The sequence below is a fragment of the Erinaceus europaeus genome, chromosome 6 (assembly GCF_950295315.1).
Source record: "Erinaceus europaeus chromosome 6, mEriEur2.1, whole genome shotgun sequence".
Taxonomy (NCBI): Eukaryota; Metazoa; Chordata; class Mammalia; order Eulipotyphla; family Erinaceidae; genus Erinaceus; species Erinaceus europaeus.
Window position 1 is genome coordinate 12,932,390 of NC_080167.1, and position 17,141 is coordinate 12,949,530.

At 40.5% G+C, this 17,141-nt stretch overlaps 1 protein-coding gene across 1 annotated transcript in view; it reads left to right on the plus strand.

Moving 5' to 3' along the window:
* NAA25 (N-alpha-acetyltransferase 25, NatB auxiliary subunit) overlaps positions 1–17,141 on the plus strand; it is a 70,725-nt gene that overhangs the window by 18,522 nt on the left and 35,062 nt on the right. Inside the window, exons 3-9 of the mRNA XM_060193071.1 lie at positions 614–752; positions 6,532–6,650; positions 7,377–7,451; positions 9,611–9,718; positions 10,083–10,161; positions 14,909–15,020; positions 15,521–15,610. Of these exons, the coding sequence (XP_060049054.1) occupies positions 614–752; positions 6,532–6,650; positions 7,377–7,451; positions 9,611–9,718; positions 10,083–10,161; positions 14,909–15,020; positions 15,521–15,610 (722 nt within the window). The remainder of the gene's footprint in view (positions 1–613; positions 753–6,531; positions 6,651–7,376; positions 7,452–9,610; positions 9,719–10,082; positions 10,162–14,908; positions 15,021–15,520; positions 15,611–17,141) is intronic.

The window sequence follows — 17,141 nt, forward strand, 5'->3', positions numbered from 1 at the left end:
GGGCTCGGTGTCTGCACCATGAATCCACCGCTCCTGGAGGCCATTTTTTCCCCTCTTTGTTGCCCTTGTTGTAGCCTCGTTGTGGTCATTATTATTACCATTGTTGATGTTCGTTGTTGGACAGGACAGAGAGAAATGGAGAGAGGAGGGGAAGACAGAGAGGAGGAGAGAAAGACAGACACCTGCAGACCTGCTTCACCGCCTGTGAAGCGACTCCCCTGCAGGTGGGGAGCCGGGGGCTCCAACCGGGATCCTTATGCCCGTCCTTGCGCTTTGCGCCACGTGCGCTCAACCCACTGCGCCACCACCCGACCCCCCGCTTCACTTTTATAGCTTTCTCCCTGTTGGTGGGGACCAGGGGCTTGAACCTGGGTACTAGTGCACTGTAATATGTGCACTTAACCAGGTGTGCCACCACCTGGCCTTTATTTATTTATTTAAAAGATTTCACAAGATGGGGGTAGGGGGCAGAGCAGTGTCCTGGCAAATGTGGTGCCAAGTATTGAACTCATGCTGACAAGTCTAGAGCTCTCTCATACTAACTTCCAGGCATCTGGTTCCTGCTTTCTTTTCTGTCCTTTAAAAGTTGCCATTTTTTTTTTTTTTCTATCAGGTTTTAAAGGCCATTGGATTACAGAGAACTGGAAAACAAGAGGAAGCCTTCACCTTGGCACAGGAGGTGGCAGCTCTTGAACCCACAGATGACAACTCCTTACAAGCACTAACTATTCTTTACAGGGAGATGCATCGACGTATGTCTCTTTGTTTTCCTTTCTTTCTTTAAAAAAAATTAATTAATTAATTTTTAAAAATTAAATTAATTTTAAAATTAATTAATTTTTTAAAATTTATTTTATTCGATAGGACAGAAATTGAGAGAGTAGGGGGAGATAGAGGGAGAGAAAGATACCTGCAGACTGCTTCACCACTTGTGAAGTGATGCCCCCCACTCCCCACAGGTGGGGATGTTTTTCTTATTTATAAACCTAAGCTTAAGTTTTTGGGTATTTCTTACTGAATTTTCAATTTTTGTTGCGTACCTCTTCATGATTTGAGTAGATGATAGCCGGTAAGATAATACATTAATCATGGCTTGAGACTACTCTTATCGGAATGGATATTTTACATGTATTAGGATCCTTGAATTGGCATGAGGATATGAATGTCATTTATGGTATTTCAATTTGCTAAATGAGTTGTTTTCCTCCATTTTTTTATATGAATAGGTTGAAACATAAAACAAATTAGGATATTAAGTCTCACTGTATCTACTATTCACCTTCAAAGATGATTTACATGTGAACAATTTATTCATACTTCTCTGCCAGATTAATTTATTCAGTTAGAGACAGGGGGAGACTTCTCAGCACTGAAGCTTCCTTTATTGCCATAGCACCTCTCTGGTTCTGTCAGATGCTGCTGCTGCTGCTGCTGCTGCTGCTGATTTACTTACTTTATTGGATTGAAACAAATTAAATAGGGATGGGGACACACACACACACACACACACACACACACACACACACCCCTACCTACCTACCTACCTACCTACCTACCCACCTACCCACCTACCCACCTACCCACCTACCCACCTACCCACCTACCCACCTACCCACCTACCCACCTACCTACCCACCTACCCACCTACCCACCTACCCACCTACCCACCTACCTACCTACTTATCTACCTACCAACCTCTGTATCACTGCTTCACTGATTGTGAAGCTTCCCCCTTGCAGGTGGGGTCTGGAGGCTTAAACCTATACCGTTGAACATTGTAAAATGTGTAGCTGTTTTTAAAAATATTTATTCCCTTTTGTTGCCCTTGTTGTTTTATTGTTGCAGTTACTATTATTGTTGTGGTTGTTGGATAGGACAGAGAGAAATGGAGAGAGGAGGGGAATACAAAGGGGGAAAGAAAGACACCTGCAGACCTGCTTCACCGCCTGTGAAGTGACTCCCCTGCAGGTGGGGAGCCAGGGGCTTGAACTGGGATCTTTACACTGGTCCTTGCTCTTGGTGCCATCTGTTTTTTAACCCACTGCGCTACCACCCGACTCCCAAAATGTGTAACTCTTAACAGCTGTGTGACTACCCAGCACCACCTGTAATACTGTTTCCTAGATAGTCTACCATTTTTTAAAATTTTTATTTATTTTATTTTGTTTTTTATTTCTTTATTGGGGAATTAATGATTTACATTCATCAGTAAATACAATAGTTTGTACATGCATAACCTTCCCCAGATTCCCATTTAACAATACAACCCCCACTATGTCATTCATCATCTTACATGGACCTGTATTCTCCCCACCCACCCACCCACCCCAGAGTCTTTTACTTTGGTGCGATAAGCCAATTACATTTCAGGTTCGACTTGTGTTTTCTTTTCTAATCTTGTTTTTCAACTTCAGCCTGAGAGTGAGATCATCCCATATTCATCCTTCTGTTTCTGACTTATTTCACGCAACATGATTTTTTCAAGGTCCATCCAAGATCGTCTGAAAACGGTGAAGTCACCATTTTTTACAGCTGAGTAGTATTCCATTGTGTATATATACCACAACTTGCTCAGCCACTCATCTGTTGTTGGACACCTGGGTTGCTTCCAGGTTTTGGCTATTACAAATTGTGCTGCCAAGAACATATGTGTACACAGATCTTTTTGGATGGATGTGTTGGGTTCCTCAGGATATATCCCCAGGAGGGGAATTGCAGGGTCATAGGGTAGGTCCATTTCTAGCCTTCTGAGAGTTCTCCAGACTGTTCTCCACAGAGGTTGGACCAATTGACATTCCCACCAGTAGTGCAGGAGGGTTCCTTTGACCCCACACCCTCTCCAGCATTTGCTGCTGTTACCTTTTCTGATGTATGACATTCTCACAGGAGTGAAGTGATATCTCATTGTTGTCTTGATTTGCATTTCTCTGACAATCAGAGACTTGGAGAATTTTTTCATGTGTTTCTCAGCCTTTTGGATCTCTTCTGTGGTGAATATTCTGTCCAAGTCCTCCAATAGTCTACCATTTTATGTTAGTAATTTGCCTTTAAAAAAATTCAGTGCCCTGGGAGGTGGCGCAGTGGATAAAGCTTTGGACTCTCAGTATGATGTCCTGAGTTCAATTCCTGGTGTCACATGTGCCAGAATGATGATCTGGTTTCCTTTCATTTTCTCATTAATAATAAACCTTAGGGGCCAAGTGGTGGTGCACCTGGTTGAGCACATGTATTAATAATGCTCAAGGAACCAGGTTCGAGCCCCTGGTCTCCATCTGCAGGGGGAAAGCTTTGTGAGTGGTGAAGCAGTGCTGCAGGTGTCTGTCTCTCTCCCTCTCTATCACCCCCTTCCCTCTTGATTTCTGGCTGTCTCTATCCAATAAATAAAGATTAAAAAAAATAACCCTTAACATTTTTCATTATTGCTTCTTAAATGCATCATTATAAAATACATATTTTAATTTTTATTATTTCTTATTGATATCAGGATTACTGCTGGGTCTCAGTGCTTGCATGACAAATCTACTCCTCCCAGTGGCCATTTTTTCCTCCTACCCCACCCACCCACTCAATTTGATAGGACAGAGAAATTGAGAGCAGGGAGAGAGACACCTGTAGCCCTGATTGACCACTGGTGGATCTTTACTCCCTACAGGTGGGGATGGGTAAAATACATATTTTTATAAGGTAGAGAAATACATTTTACATTATATGCTAGAGAGCTTGTTGTGGAATACTGAACATTCTCAAGCCTACCACCCAACTATTAGTGAAGTCTTCCTGTTTGTTCCTTATCAATCTTATTTTTCTCTTTCACCTCCCATGAGTTACTTGGTAGCCTGAATATTTTTAATTCTCTTATTTACCTTTACATCTGTCATGTGTGTTTTTCCAAGTGGTAGATTCATTTTACTTAATCTTTTTTTTTTTCTTTGCTACCAGATTTATCAGTGGGTCTCAGTGCCTGCACTACAAACCCTGTGGTGGCTGTTCCCCCTCCTCCCACCTTTTCTATATTAGGACAGAGAAATTGAGAGGGGAAGGGGAAATAGTGAGGGAGAGAAAAAGATACCTGCAGACATGCCTCACTGTTCATGGAGCTTTCCCTCTGCAGGTGGGGAGTGGGGGCTTGAACATAGATCCTGTACATGATAATGAGTACTCAATCAGATATGTTATCACCTGGTTCCCCATTTTATCTAATTCTGAATTAGTAATAAAGAAGGGGGCAAGAGAATAAGAATGCATATTCGATATTGGAGACAGGACTCTTACTTGAAAGTCTAATACTTTATTCTACTGCACCACCTTCTGGACTCCCATGCTATGTGCTGACTTGTATTTATTCATCTTGTACCTATGGTGTTTCATTTTTGCTGCCACAACATATTTTGTTGGTGACTCCTGTCTAGGAGTGAAGATGCTAAATCCATAGGGTATATGTTTGTTGAATTAAAAAAACAAAAAAGGATGATGATTTTTAATATTTAAAAATATTTTGTTGTGCTTGTTGTTTTATTGTTGTAGTCGTTGTTGGATAGGACTAGAGAAATGGAGATGGGGAAGGTAGAGGGGAGAGAGAGAAAGACAGACACCTGCAGAACACTGCTCAGCTCTGGCTTGTGCTGGGGATGGAACCTGGGACCTCAGAGCTTCAGGCATAAGTCTTTTTGCATAACCATTGTGCTGTCTTCCCAGCCCTTAAAATACATAATTTTATATATCAATTCTTTTTTTTTTTTTTTCCTTCAGGGTTATTGCTGATCTCGGTGCCTGCACCGTGAATCCAGTGCTCCTGGAGGCCACCTTTTCCTCCTTTTTTGTTGCCCTTGTTGTTGTAGCCTCGTTGTGGTTATTATTATTACCATTGTTGATGCTGTTCGTTGTTGGATAGGACAGAGAGAAATGGAGAGAGGAGGGGAAGACAGGGGGAGAGAAAGACAGATACCTGCAGACCTGCTTCACCGCCTGTGAAGCGACTCCCCTGCAGGTGGGGAGCTGGGGGCTCGAACTGGGACCCTTACGCCGGTCCTTGTGCTTCGCGCCACGTGCGCTTAACCCACTGCGCCACCGCCTGACCCCCTGTCAGTTATTTCTTAATAAAGCTGGGGAAATTGTGGACAAAGATGTTACATAGTTTGATGTTGGTTTTTGCTCTTAAAACTGAAGTGATCAAGAGTTGAGGTATTATATGTGATTAGGGCTTATATTTAGAAGGAATAGGGTTTCTCTAAATATTTCCCTGTTCTAAAAATATTTATTTATTATTCCTTAATTTGATGTGGTGGTGATAAATTGAGAAGGGAAGGGGAGATAGAGATTGAAAGAGATCTGCAGCACTGCTTTACCACTTAGGAAGCTTCCCCATGCAGGTGGGTACTGGGAGCTCAAACCTGGGTACTAGCGCATGGTAACATTGACTCAACCAGGTCCTCCACTGCACAGCCCCCCTAAGTATTTTTCTTAGTTAATTTTTCTGTTTCATGAATATTGGTTGAATGTTTTTCTGTGACAAGTATTGTGTTAGAGTGAAAGACAATCTTTTGCCCTCATGTTATAGTTTGTAAGGAAGTAGATCATTAGAACGTAAATTGCATTATGTACTAATAAGTATGATGATAGTTATTTAAAACATTTAAAGATGGCAGGGGTCAGGTGGAGCAGGTGGTATCTTACTCAGAAGAATGCACACTACCATGTGCAAGGACCTAGGCTCAAGCCCCCTGACTACCTCTTGCAGGGGGAGACCTCCTGAGCAGTGAAATAGTGCAACAGATGTCGCTCCATCTCTCTCCTCTGTGGCTCACCAGCTATTAAAATAAGTGACTATCAGGAACAGTGGAATTATGTAGGCACTAAGCCCCAGTGATATCTTGGTGACAAAAAATAAAATAAATAAACGAAATATAGGAAGATGCAGGGATCAAACTGGGGTAGAAGAACAGAGATGTTATTCAGGGAATGTCTTGCAGAGAGTATTACGTTTGAACTGGGTCTTGGATATGTTCATTGAGTAGAAAGGAGAATCCAGGTAGAGTGAACAGTGTAAAGTTACAGCATGGAAGTGAGACACAATACAGGGAGTCTAGCAGAATTGGAGATACTGATAGTTTGATGTGACTAGATCTTGAAGTGCTGGAGGAAGTCATTAAGGAGAAAAAGTGTCTAGGTCCTGAAGGTCTTATATAATGGGTGTGATGGGGAGGCCTGACATAGTTAATGCTTCATTGAATAATGCTGAACTAAGCAGAATAATGATGAAAACAAATAACTTTTTTAATGATAGGAGACATTTATCTCCTCTAAATAAGGAAATGAATTAAATGCTTTTAAGATTGAAATTATGCAGGGCAGGAGTAGAGAGCATAATGGTGATGCAAACAGACTGTCATGCCTGAGGCTCCAAACTCCCAGATTCAATTCCCCTCCCCCCCTCCACCGTAAGCCAGAGCTGATCAGTGTTCTGATTAAAAAAAAAAAAAAAAGATTTAAATTATGCTTCAATAATTAAAGAAAATTCTCTTTCTCTTTAGCGGAGTTAGTTACAAAGCTTTATGAGGCAGCTGTGAAGAAAGTTCCCAGTAGTGAGGAATATCACTCTCATCTCTTCATGGCCTATGCCAGAGTGGGTGAATACAAGAAAATGCAACAGGTAACTGTGGGATTTTTCTGTTTGAAACAAAGTTCATTCTATGTGATTTAATTGCGGGGTGTGTGTGTGTGTGTGTGTGTGTGTGTGTGTGTGTAGTTGAACTTATATATTTTTTCATGGAGAGCAGCCAGCCAGTTATTTTCCTTCAATGTTTTAAAGATGATTTACTATTCAAGTTCTTCAAATGCTTTATTTGGGTATATTTGACTGTTCTTTTGTGGCCTGATAGTATAGATTGTTTGGTTCTGGTAAATTGTCTTCAGACTCTCCCACTATTTTTTTTTAATATTTTAATATTTATTTATTTATTCCCTTTTGTTGCCCTTATTGATTTATTGTTGTAGTTCTTACTGTTATTGATGTCATTGTTGGATAGGACAGAGAGAAATGGAGAGAGGAGGGGAAGACAGAGAGGGAGAGAAAGATAGACACCTGCAGACCTGCTTCACTGCCTGTGAAGCGATTCCCCTGCAGGTAGGGAGCCGGGGGCTCGAACTGGGATCCTATGCCGGTCCTTGTTGACTGTCCCACTATTCTTGGTGTAAAAATTCACCTTTATAATTACCTCATTGCTTTTGGATAAGAATGTCCATTAAGCCACTAGGCAGTTACAGTAATTGGGGTAAGTAAAAGTATTGCTGTTCATGTAGGAAAGTTTTTGCCATATAATCCAGATAATTTGCCCTCTGTGTGATGTTCTAAATGAAGTATGGTTTTGTTTTTCAGGCTGGCATGGCTTTATATAAGATTGTCCCCAAGAATCCTTACTACTTTTGGTCTGTGATGAGCTTAATTATGCAAGTGAGTATGGCATTCAGGATGGGGTTGAGATTTTTAAATATAATTGTTGTTCTTTGTTTCTGTGAGGTGACTTGTTGCTCTTTGTTTCTTTGGTAGTGTGTTGGCACATGCCAGATATTGGCTTTACATATTGCCAGTTGAGTTTTTGAGTTGAGAGACTTTTGGCATTTTTAATGACTTTGTATAATGCTGGAAATATTGTACATGATACAATATTTCCTCATAACATATCTGCATTACTGGACCATTTGATCAAGTATGAGTCTTAAAGTATTTCATATTTTGAGATGAAGATAGTTATTTTGGGTTTGTTTTATCACTTAAACTTTCTGAGCCAGAGTTTATGCTTTTGCAGAATGGAAATGTTTGCCTACTAGAGCTACTGCAAGGAGCAAAGTGAAATACTGCACAGGGAGAGGATGGGGAGAAGGCATTAAAATGTAACAGCTAAAACCCAAGTGGCACTGAGATCAAACTCTTTTAAGTAGTGGCTAATCCCTCAAGCATTGGCACACTATTGGGAATTCTCTTAACCTTACTTTATGTATGAAATTAAGCATAATGTACTGTTGACTGTAAAACATTAATCCTCCAATAAAGAAATAAAAAAAGAAAAGTAAAAAATTAAGCATAATAGCTACCTTGAAAGATTATTATAGGGTGAGTTCAGATTAAAATCTCTGGCTCTTTAAAAATTGTTGAAAATCAATTTGTAGACCAGAAAGGGAAACTCAAAGCAGAATCTGACTGAGTTTGGAGTATGGCACCAAAGTAAAAATCTCTGGGTGCAGGGTGAGTGTAGATGTTCAGCTTCAATTGGGGGTGGTGGTGGTGGTGTGTGTGACACAAACCTTTAGTAGTGGGAGTGGTGTTAATATACACTCTTATTAACTTATAGCCTCATAAATCACTAATAATATGAAAAAATTGTTGAAAGTCAGCATGATGCATTGATTTTTACTGATTACATTAAGATAACTAGGTAATAAGGGGCCGGGCAGTAGCACACTGGGTTAAGTGCACATAGTTGGAAGTGCAAGGACTGGCACAAGAATCCTAGTTCAAGCCCCTGTCTCCCCATCTGTAGAGGGGTTGCTTTGAGAGCAGTGAAAAAGGTCTGCAGGTGTCTTTCTCTCTCCCTCTCTCAATTTCTCTGTCTTAGCCAACAAAAATAGCAGCAACAATAATGGGAAAAAGATGGCCACGGGTAGATAGCATAATGGTTATGCAAAGAGACTCTCATGCCTGAGGCTCCAAAGTCCCAGGTTCAATCTCCTGCACCACCATAAACCAGAGCTGAACAGTGCTCTGGTTAAAAAAAAAAAAAAAAAAAAAAAAAAAAAAGAAAGAAAAAAGATGGTCACTAGGAACAGTGGATTCATAGTGCAGGTACCAAGCCCTAGCGATAACCCTGGGGGCAAAAAAAAAAAAAAAGATTAACTAGGTAATAGTAAATCATATAATATAGTAAGGAATAGGAATAGTGAACATCTCAAAATGAGAAAAACTTCCCTCTTCAAACACCTGATAATACATATCTTACATGTAATAATACTAATATTAATACTACTAATAATAATACTATTATGTTCTAACATTTCCAGGAAAAGGTGTTAATGATCTACTTAAAAAGTTCTGCCATAGGGAGTTGGGGCGGTAGTGCAGCGGGTTAAGCGCAGGTAGTGCAAAGCACAAGGACTGGCATAAGGATCCCGGTTTGAGCCCTGGCTTCCTACCTGCAGGGGAGTTGCTTTGCAGGCCGTGAAGCAGATCTGTAGGTCTCTCTTTCTCTTCCCCTTTCTATCTCCCTTCCTCTCTCCATTTCTCTCTGTCCTATCCAACAATGATTACATCAATAACACAGCAGTAATAGCTACAACAATAAAACAAGGGCAACAAAAGGGAATAAATAAATAAATATTAAAAAAAAAAGTTAGGCCATATCATGGAAACTTGGTACTTGAGGAACACATAACAAATGAAATTTCAGTGAAATCTTTTGTAAAGCAAACCACCCTGCTGTATCTTCTTGATACTGCCAAGTTGGGTGTGATAATTGACATTGGTCATGATGTACTGGAGTCATGGTAGTGGTCTGTCTGATGATGATAAAAGTTTAAGCAAGGAGAAATTAGAATGACATAATATTTCTCCTCTAGTCTATATCAGCACAGGACGAAAACCTCTCAAAAACAATGTTTCTTCCACTTGCTGAGAGAATGGTAGAAAAAATGGTTAAAGAAGACAAGATAGAAGCTGAAGCTGAAGTGAGTTATTTCTTTCCTACTTTTATATTTTTCCTCTGGTATGACTTCAGTATTATGAACTGTTGTTTTTTCCAGTTAGAGACCTGAGTTCTTGCCTTTTGCAGAAACATAAAGCTTTGGAAGTCCCCTGCTTAAGTATATTGAGTATTGGGTTTTACTTGTATTTTTTCTTTTTTTTCTTTTTAAGCAAAATATCTAGGCTGAGGAGTATATAGACAGGGGAGGTACTGTTTTCTTATTTTTACCATTACTGTTGATTTCATTGCATTTGAAGATAATGTTCTTTTCTATTCATGACTTTTTTAAAAATGACTATCTTTACTATTGAAATATTTCAATTGTTGCACTTGTCTTTTTTTGAAAGGTTGAACTTTACTATATGATCTTGGAACGTTTGGGAAAGTACCAGGAAGCCTTGGATGTCATTAGAGGGAAATTAGGAGGTAATTGTTTAAAGGTTCCCCCCCATTTAAACATGGAAACTATTGTGAAACATAATACAGAAATGTAAAGATACAAAGACATAGAAAAATCACTTGTGTAGCTGGCAAAATTGCTCACCTGGATAGTGTACTTGCTTTGCCATACTTGCCAAGGTATCTCGAACATGGCCCCACAGCTCACTAGAGGATGTTTCAGTGTTATGATGTTTATCTCTGAAAAATTTGGCCTGTAATGGTGAAGCTTGGTGATAACAAGAAAAAACAAATCCCTTAAGATCATTTTTGTTCTTTCAGACTTATCTGTATGTTGTTCTTGTTTTTTTCTTTAACAAGTTTGTGGCTAGGGCTGGTGCCTGTGTGACTCCACTGTGCCTGGTGGCCCCTCCCCCTCTTTGCTTTCCTTTCCTTTTTTCCTTTTTTTATTTAGTTATTTAATATTGACTAACAAAATGAGAAGATCACAGGGGTATAATTCTACACCTTTGCCACCACTAGAGTTCTGTGTCTCCATTCCCTCCATTGGAAACTGCAGCAGTTCTGCCAAGATCACAGATAATGGGCTGACTATTATTTCTGTAACTATTTTTTTAAATATATTTATTCCTTTTTGTTGCCCTTGTTGTTTTATTGTTGTAGTTACTGATGTCATTGTTGTTGGATAGGACAGAGAGAAATGGAGAGAGGAGGGGAAGACAGAGAGTGGGAGATAAAGACAGACACCTGCAGACCTGCTTCACTGCCTGTGAAGCGACTCCCCTGCAGGTGGGGAGCCGGGGGCTCAGGGATCCTTATTCAGGTCCTTGCGCTTTGTGCCACCTGCGCTTAGCCCACTGCACTACCACCCGACTCCCTGTAACTATTTTTTTTTTTAATATTCTCTTTTGTTGCCCTTGTTTTATTGTTGTAGTTATTATTGATGTTGTTGTTGGATAGGACAGAGAGAAATGGAGAGAGGAGGGGAAGACGGGGAGAGAAAGACACATGCAGACCTGCTTCACTACTTGTGAAGTGAACCCCCTGCAGGTGGGGAGCCGGGGGCTCACACCAGGATCCTAATGCCAGTCCTTGCGCTTTGTGCCACGTGCACTTAACCCGCTGCGCTACTGCCTGACTCCCTATTTCTGTAACTATTACTTATCCATCCATCCATCCATCCATCCATCCATCTAATCTATCTTTGCCCATTTTTCCCCTATGGTCCTGCCTTCTCTTCCTTTCTAAATCACTCTTATTACTTCTGAGTGTCTCCCCCACCTCCCACACATAAATACACATACACATAACTTCCCTTGTTCTCTCTCTGTGTCCTGATGGAATTGGAGCTTAGAGCCCTTTGGTCATCCCCTAACATTTACCTCTCTGGGAGTATGGACTGCTTTTCTTTCTCTTTCTTTTCATTCTTTCATTCTTTTTTTTTTTTTTTTTTTTTGATAAAGCATAAGAGACAGAGGGAGAGAAACAGAGGAGAGATACCTATTGTACTACTCTACTGCTAGTGAAACTTCTCCCATACAGGTGCAGACCAGGGACTTACTTAATCAGTGTGCTATACAGGTGAGCACCTGATCACTGCATATGTCTTTTAGTTTTTCCTCCCTTCTCCAGGCTTATTGCTGGGGCTCAGTGCCTGCACTAATCCACTGCTCCTGGTGGTCACTTTTTTCCATTTTGTTGTTGTTATTGTTGTTGGATAGGACAGAGAGAAATCAAGAGAGGCGGGGAAGACAGAGGGAGAGACACCTACAGACCTGCTTTACTGCTTGTGAAGCAACCCCCTTGCAGGTGGGGAGCCAGGGGCTTCAAATGGGATATGTGTGCCAGTTCTTGGACTTTGCGCCATGTGCGCTTAACCCAGTGTGCTACTACTGCCTGGCCCTCTGCATATATCTTATTAAAATAAGTTCGTGGATTCAGAGAATCCAAGTGTGAAAGAGTACACCCGGGATCTCAAATCTTATAGCTTCTTAATTTACTCTGTATATCCTTCGAATACTGTATCTCTCAATTCTTCACTCTTTTCTTTTTTTAAATAAATTTTCCTATGTTTTTGAATTTTTTTTCATTTCTGATTTCTTTTTTTTAAAAAAATATTTATTTATTTATTCCCTTTTGTTGCCCTTGTTCTGTTGTTGTAGTTATTCTTGTTGTCATCGTTGTTGGGTAGGACAGAGAGAAATGGAGAGAGGAGGGGAAGACAGAGGAGGAGAGAAAGATAGACACCTGCAAACCTGCTTCACCACCTGTGAAGCGACTCCCCTGCAGGTGGGGAGCTGGGGGCTCGAACAGGGATCCTTAAACCGGTCCGTGCGTTTCGCGCCACCTGTGCTTAACCCAACTCCCCGTTTTTAAAAATTTTTTTAATCTTTATTTTGAATAGAAACAGAAATTCTGAGGGGAGGAGGAAATAGTGCTGAAGAGAGACACCTGCAGACCTGCTTCACCACTCGTGAAGCTTTCCCCTTACAGGGGGGACCAGGGGCTTGAACCTGGATCCTTGTGCACTGTAGGTGCGCCATTACCTGGCCCCTATTCACTCTTCTTAAAACCATAAATGAGTATAATATCCTTTATCCTTAGGAGAATAATTTTTTTAAATAAATATTTATTTATATATTCCCTTATTGTTGCCTTTGTAGTTATTGTTGTTTTTTATATTTTAATTAATTAATTATTATTGGATAGAGACAGAGAGAAATTGAGAGGGCAGGGGGAGATAGAGATGGAGAGAGAGAGAGAGAGAGAGAGACCTGCAGCCCTGCTTAACCACTTGTGCAGCTTTCTCCCTGCAGGTGGGAACCAGGGCCTTGAACCCAGGTCCTTGTGCACTGTAACGTGTGCGCTTAAGCAGGTGTGCCACCACCTGGCCCCATTATTGTTGTTATTGATGTTGTCATTGTTGGATAGGATATAGAGAGAAATGGAGAGGGGAGGGGAAGACATACAGGTAGAGATAAAGAAAGACACCTGCACAGGGGCTCGAACCGGGATCCTTGTGTTTCACACCATGTGTGTTTAACCTAAGCTGCGCTACTGCCCGACTCCCAGAATAATTTTATTCATGTAGTATAATGTTTTTATTTAACAGTTTTTTTCCTTTAACTTTTTTTTTTTTTTTGGTTTCATCTCTTCAAGCTGATTTTTTTTTTTTTTTTTTTTTTAGATAAAATAAAGAGGGAGGGAAAGATAATATAGCATCAGAATTTCTCCCAGTGCAGTGGGGACTGGAGTGATACCTAGGTTAAAATCATGGTAAAGCACTTACTCTCCAGGTAAGTTGTTGAGTTGTCAGAAAAGTCATGATGGACTTTTGCATAGAAAAATAGATCATGACTTTTCTGACAACTCAATATTTTACTGGTCCTAAATTTATGAGAAAGTCATTTTTTTAAATTTCCTTTTAAACACCAGAGCACTGCCCAGCTCTGGTTTATTGTGGTGCAGCGGATTGAACCTGGAACCTCAGGCATGAGAGTCTCTTTGCATAACCATTATGCTATCTACCCCCTCCTGAGAAAGTCATTTTTTATTTATTTTCCTTTTGTAGTCTTTTCACCAGAGCACTGCTCTACTGTGGCTTATGGTGGTTGGAGATTGGACTGAGAATCTCTCTTTTAATTTTTAATTATTTTATATTTATTTATTTATTTTCCCTTTCATTGCCCTTGTTTTTTATTGTTGTTGTAGTTATTATTGATGTCATTGTTGTTTTCCTTTTTTGTTGTTGCCCTTATTGTTTTATTGTAGTTATTATTGTTATTGTCATTGATGTTTTCGTTGTTAGATCGGTCAGAGAGAAATGGAGAGAGATGGGAAAGATTGAGAGGGGGAGAGAAAGATAAGACACCTGCAGACCTTCACCACTGTGAAGCACTCCCCTGCATGTGGGGAGTTGGGGGCTCGATCCGGGATCCTTACACTGGTCATTGCACTTTGCATCACGTGCACTTAACCCGCAGTACTACCGCCCGACTCCCAGTCTGAGTATCTCTTAAACTCCTGTGATACCTCTCAGGCCTCTTTATTTTTTAGATGTTACCTAGCGTCAAGATTTGAATTCTAGATAAAAACTATTCTTTTTTACCTCCCTGTCAGACCAAGACACTTGTGGTTGTGACCCTTGCTCTGGATGATTCTTACACTTGTTTGGGTCCCCTAGTAGTTTGTGTCTAGTAGTGGTCTCCTTTCCTTCCTTCTGTTACTTACCTATATACCTACTAGGGCACTGCTCAGCTCTGCTTATTGTAATGGTAGGGAGTGAACCTGGGACAGCAAAGCTACAGGCATGGATGTCTTCTGCATAACCACTATGCTATTTCCACAGCTGAGTGGTCCACTTTCTAGTCATGAATAAAAATAAGTGCTAGGGAGTTGGGCGGTAGCGCAGCGGGCTAAGCACTGGTGGCGCAAAGCGCAATGAATGAAGTAAGGATCCAGGTTCAAGCCCCTGTCTTCCCACCTGCAGGGGACTCCCTTCACAGGCGGTGAAACAGGTCTGCAGGTGTCTCTTTCTCCCCCCCCATCTTCCCCTCCTCTCTCCATTTCTCTCTGTCCTATCCAATAACGACGACATCACTAACAACAACAACTATAACAAAACAACAAGGACAACAAAAGGGAATACATAAATACTAAAAAAAAAATCTTAAAAAAGTAATTGATATTCTCTTCTCGTGTGTCTGGACTTTATTCTGGTTACTGAGCAAAAATGAAAATTGACTTAATTAGTTTTATAACTTTTTAATTATAGAGAAGTTGACAAGTGAGATTCAGAGTCGGGAAAATAAATGCATGGCTATGTACAAGAAGCTGAGCAGGTGGCCAGAGTGCAATGCCCTTTCCCGCCGCCTCCTGCTGAAAAAGTGAGTATATGCTGCTTTCTGGACTATGAGACTGGAGTTTGAGAATTTGGAACATTAAATATAAGTAGTATGTCCTGAAGACTCTTGATGAACCTTCATCTTTCAGTAAAGAGAAGTAAAGTTGTTCTGTCAATAGAACGCTCTGTATCAGGTGTCAGAATTGTGAAAATCATTAACTTGTCAAATTCACCACTGATCTGAAAAAAATGTGTCTCCTCTCATTTAGGGAGTGGGGAGTTTTCTGTTAAGACTATCAATTTTCTAGTCCTGGTCATTTTATTGAAGGGAAGATTGATTTTTTTTTTTTTGTTTGTTTGCTTTTGTTTTGGTTTTAAACTCCAAGCACTCCCATACTATAGAGAAAACTCAGAGAGCATTTTTAAATTTTCCTAGTAGATGTTAAAATGTAACTTATAAAATAAGTTGAATATCAGGGTCCGTAAGGCAGAATTGTCACAACTTGGATTTAATCCTGTGTACACCATTCAATCTGATTTTAGCTCAGATGACTGGCAGTTCTATCTGACTTATTTCGATTCTGTCTTTCGACTGATTGAAGAGGCCTGGACCCCTCCTGCTGAAGGTGAACAGTAAGTTGTCTTTTTTCCTGAATTAAATGGTATTTTAAACTATATATATATATATATTTTTTTTTTTTCCTTCTTCCAGAAGTTTAATAAAGCTTTGTACCTGCACAATTCTATCACTCCTGGTGGAGTCTCTTTGCTTACTTTCAGATAGTGGGTAAAGTCAGAAAGAGAGGGAGACAAATATACTGTGGCACTTCTCTATCTTGTGAATTGTCCCCTTTGCCATGATGCTTCCATGTGGTAACTAAGGATTCAAATCTGGGTCCTCACACATGGTAAAGTCTGTACTCTACCAGATGAGCCACCTCTTGATCTCCTGTTGATCTTTTTTTTATGAGACCAAGTACCACTATTACATGCAGTACCGGGAATTGAACCCAGAAACTCAGATATGCAAGTCTTTTTATTTATTTTTTGCTTTATTTTATTTTATTTTTTTAATCTTATTTATTTTCCCTGTTGTTGCCCTTGCTGTCTTTTTATTGTTGTTGTAGTTATTATTATTGTTGTTATTGATGTCGTTGTTGTTATATAGGACAGAGAGAAATGAGAGAGGAGGGGAAGACGGGGAGAGAAAGATAGACACCTGCAGACCTGCTTCACCATCTGTGAAGGGACTCCCCTGCAGGTGGGGAACTGGGGGCTCGAACCAGGATCCTTACGCTGGTCCCTGCGCTTTGCGCCATGTGTGCTTAACCTGCTGCACTACTGCCCTACTCCCTTTTTGCTTTATTTTTATTTTTTAATTTTTAATTATAAAATGGAAGCACTGACAAAAAACATAGGATAAGAGGGGTACAGCTCCACACAATTCCCACCAGAACTCCATGTCCCATCCCCTCCATTGAAAGCTTTCCTAGTCTCTATCCCTCTGGGAGTATGGACCCAGGGTTATTATGGGGATGCAGAAGGTGGAAGGTCTGGCTTCTGTAATTGCTTCCCTGCTGAACATGGGCATTGACAGGCCGATCCATACTCCCAGCCTGTCTTGTCTCTTTCCCTAGTGGGATAGGGCTCTGGGAAATTGGGCCTCCAGGACACATTGATGGGGTCATCTGCCCAGGGAAGTCCAGTTGGCATCATGATAGAATCTGGAACCTGGTGGCTGAAAAAAGAGTTAACATATAAAGCCAAACAGATTGTTGACTAATTATGAAATGAACCTAAAGGCTGGAATAGTTCAGATGAAGAGTTGGGGGGGGGGGGGGCTCTGTTTTGTAGAAAGTAGGCCTATTTTAGTTATATTCCAAAGGGCCCATGACTATACTGGTCCCCACCCCCCCAACCCCCCCAGCCTGACAGCAAGTCTTATGTTGTACTTGTTGAGCCACCAACCTGATGTGTCAACAGTACTTTGTATTATGTTGATTATGTTGTAGCAAGAGGATTAGTTGAATTACCAATTCGGTAGGTCTAATTGAATTTCCTCTGTCTCATAATGTCTTCAAAGTAAGATTTCCCCCCATTTTCTTTCTTTTTATTAATTTCTTTATGAGTGTATTAATGGTTTACAGTCGACAGTAAAATACAA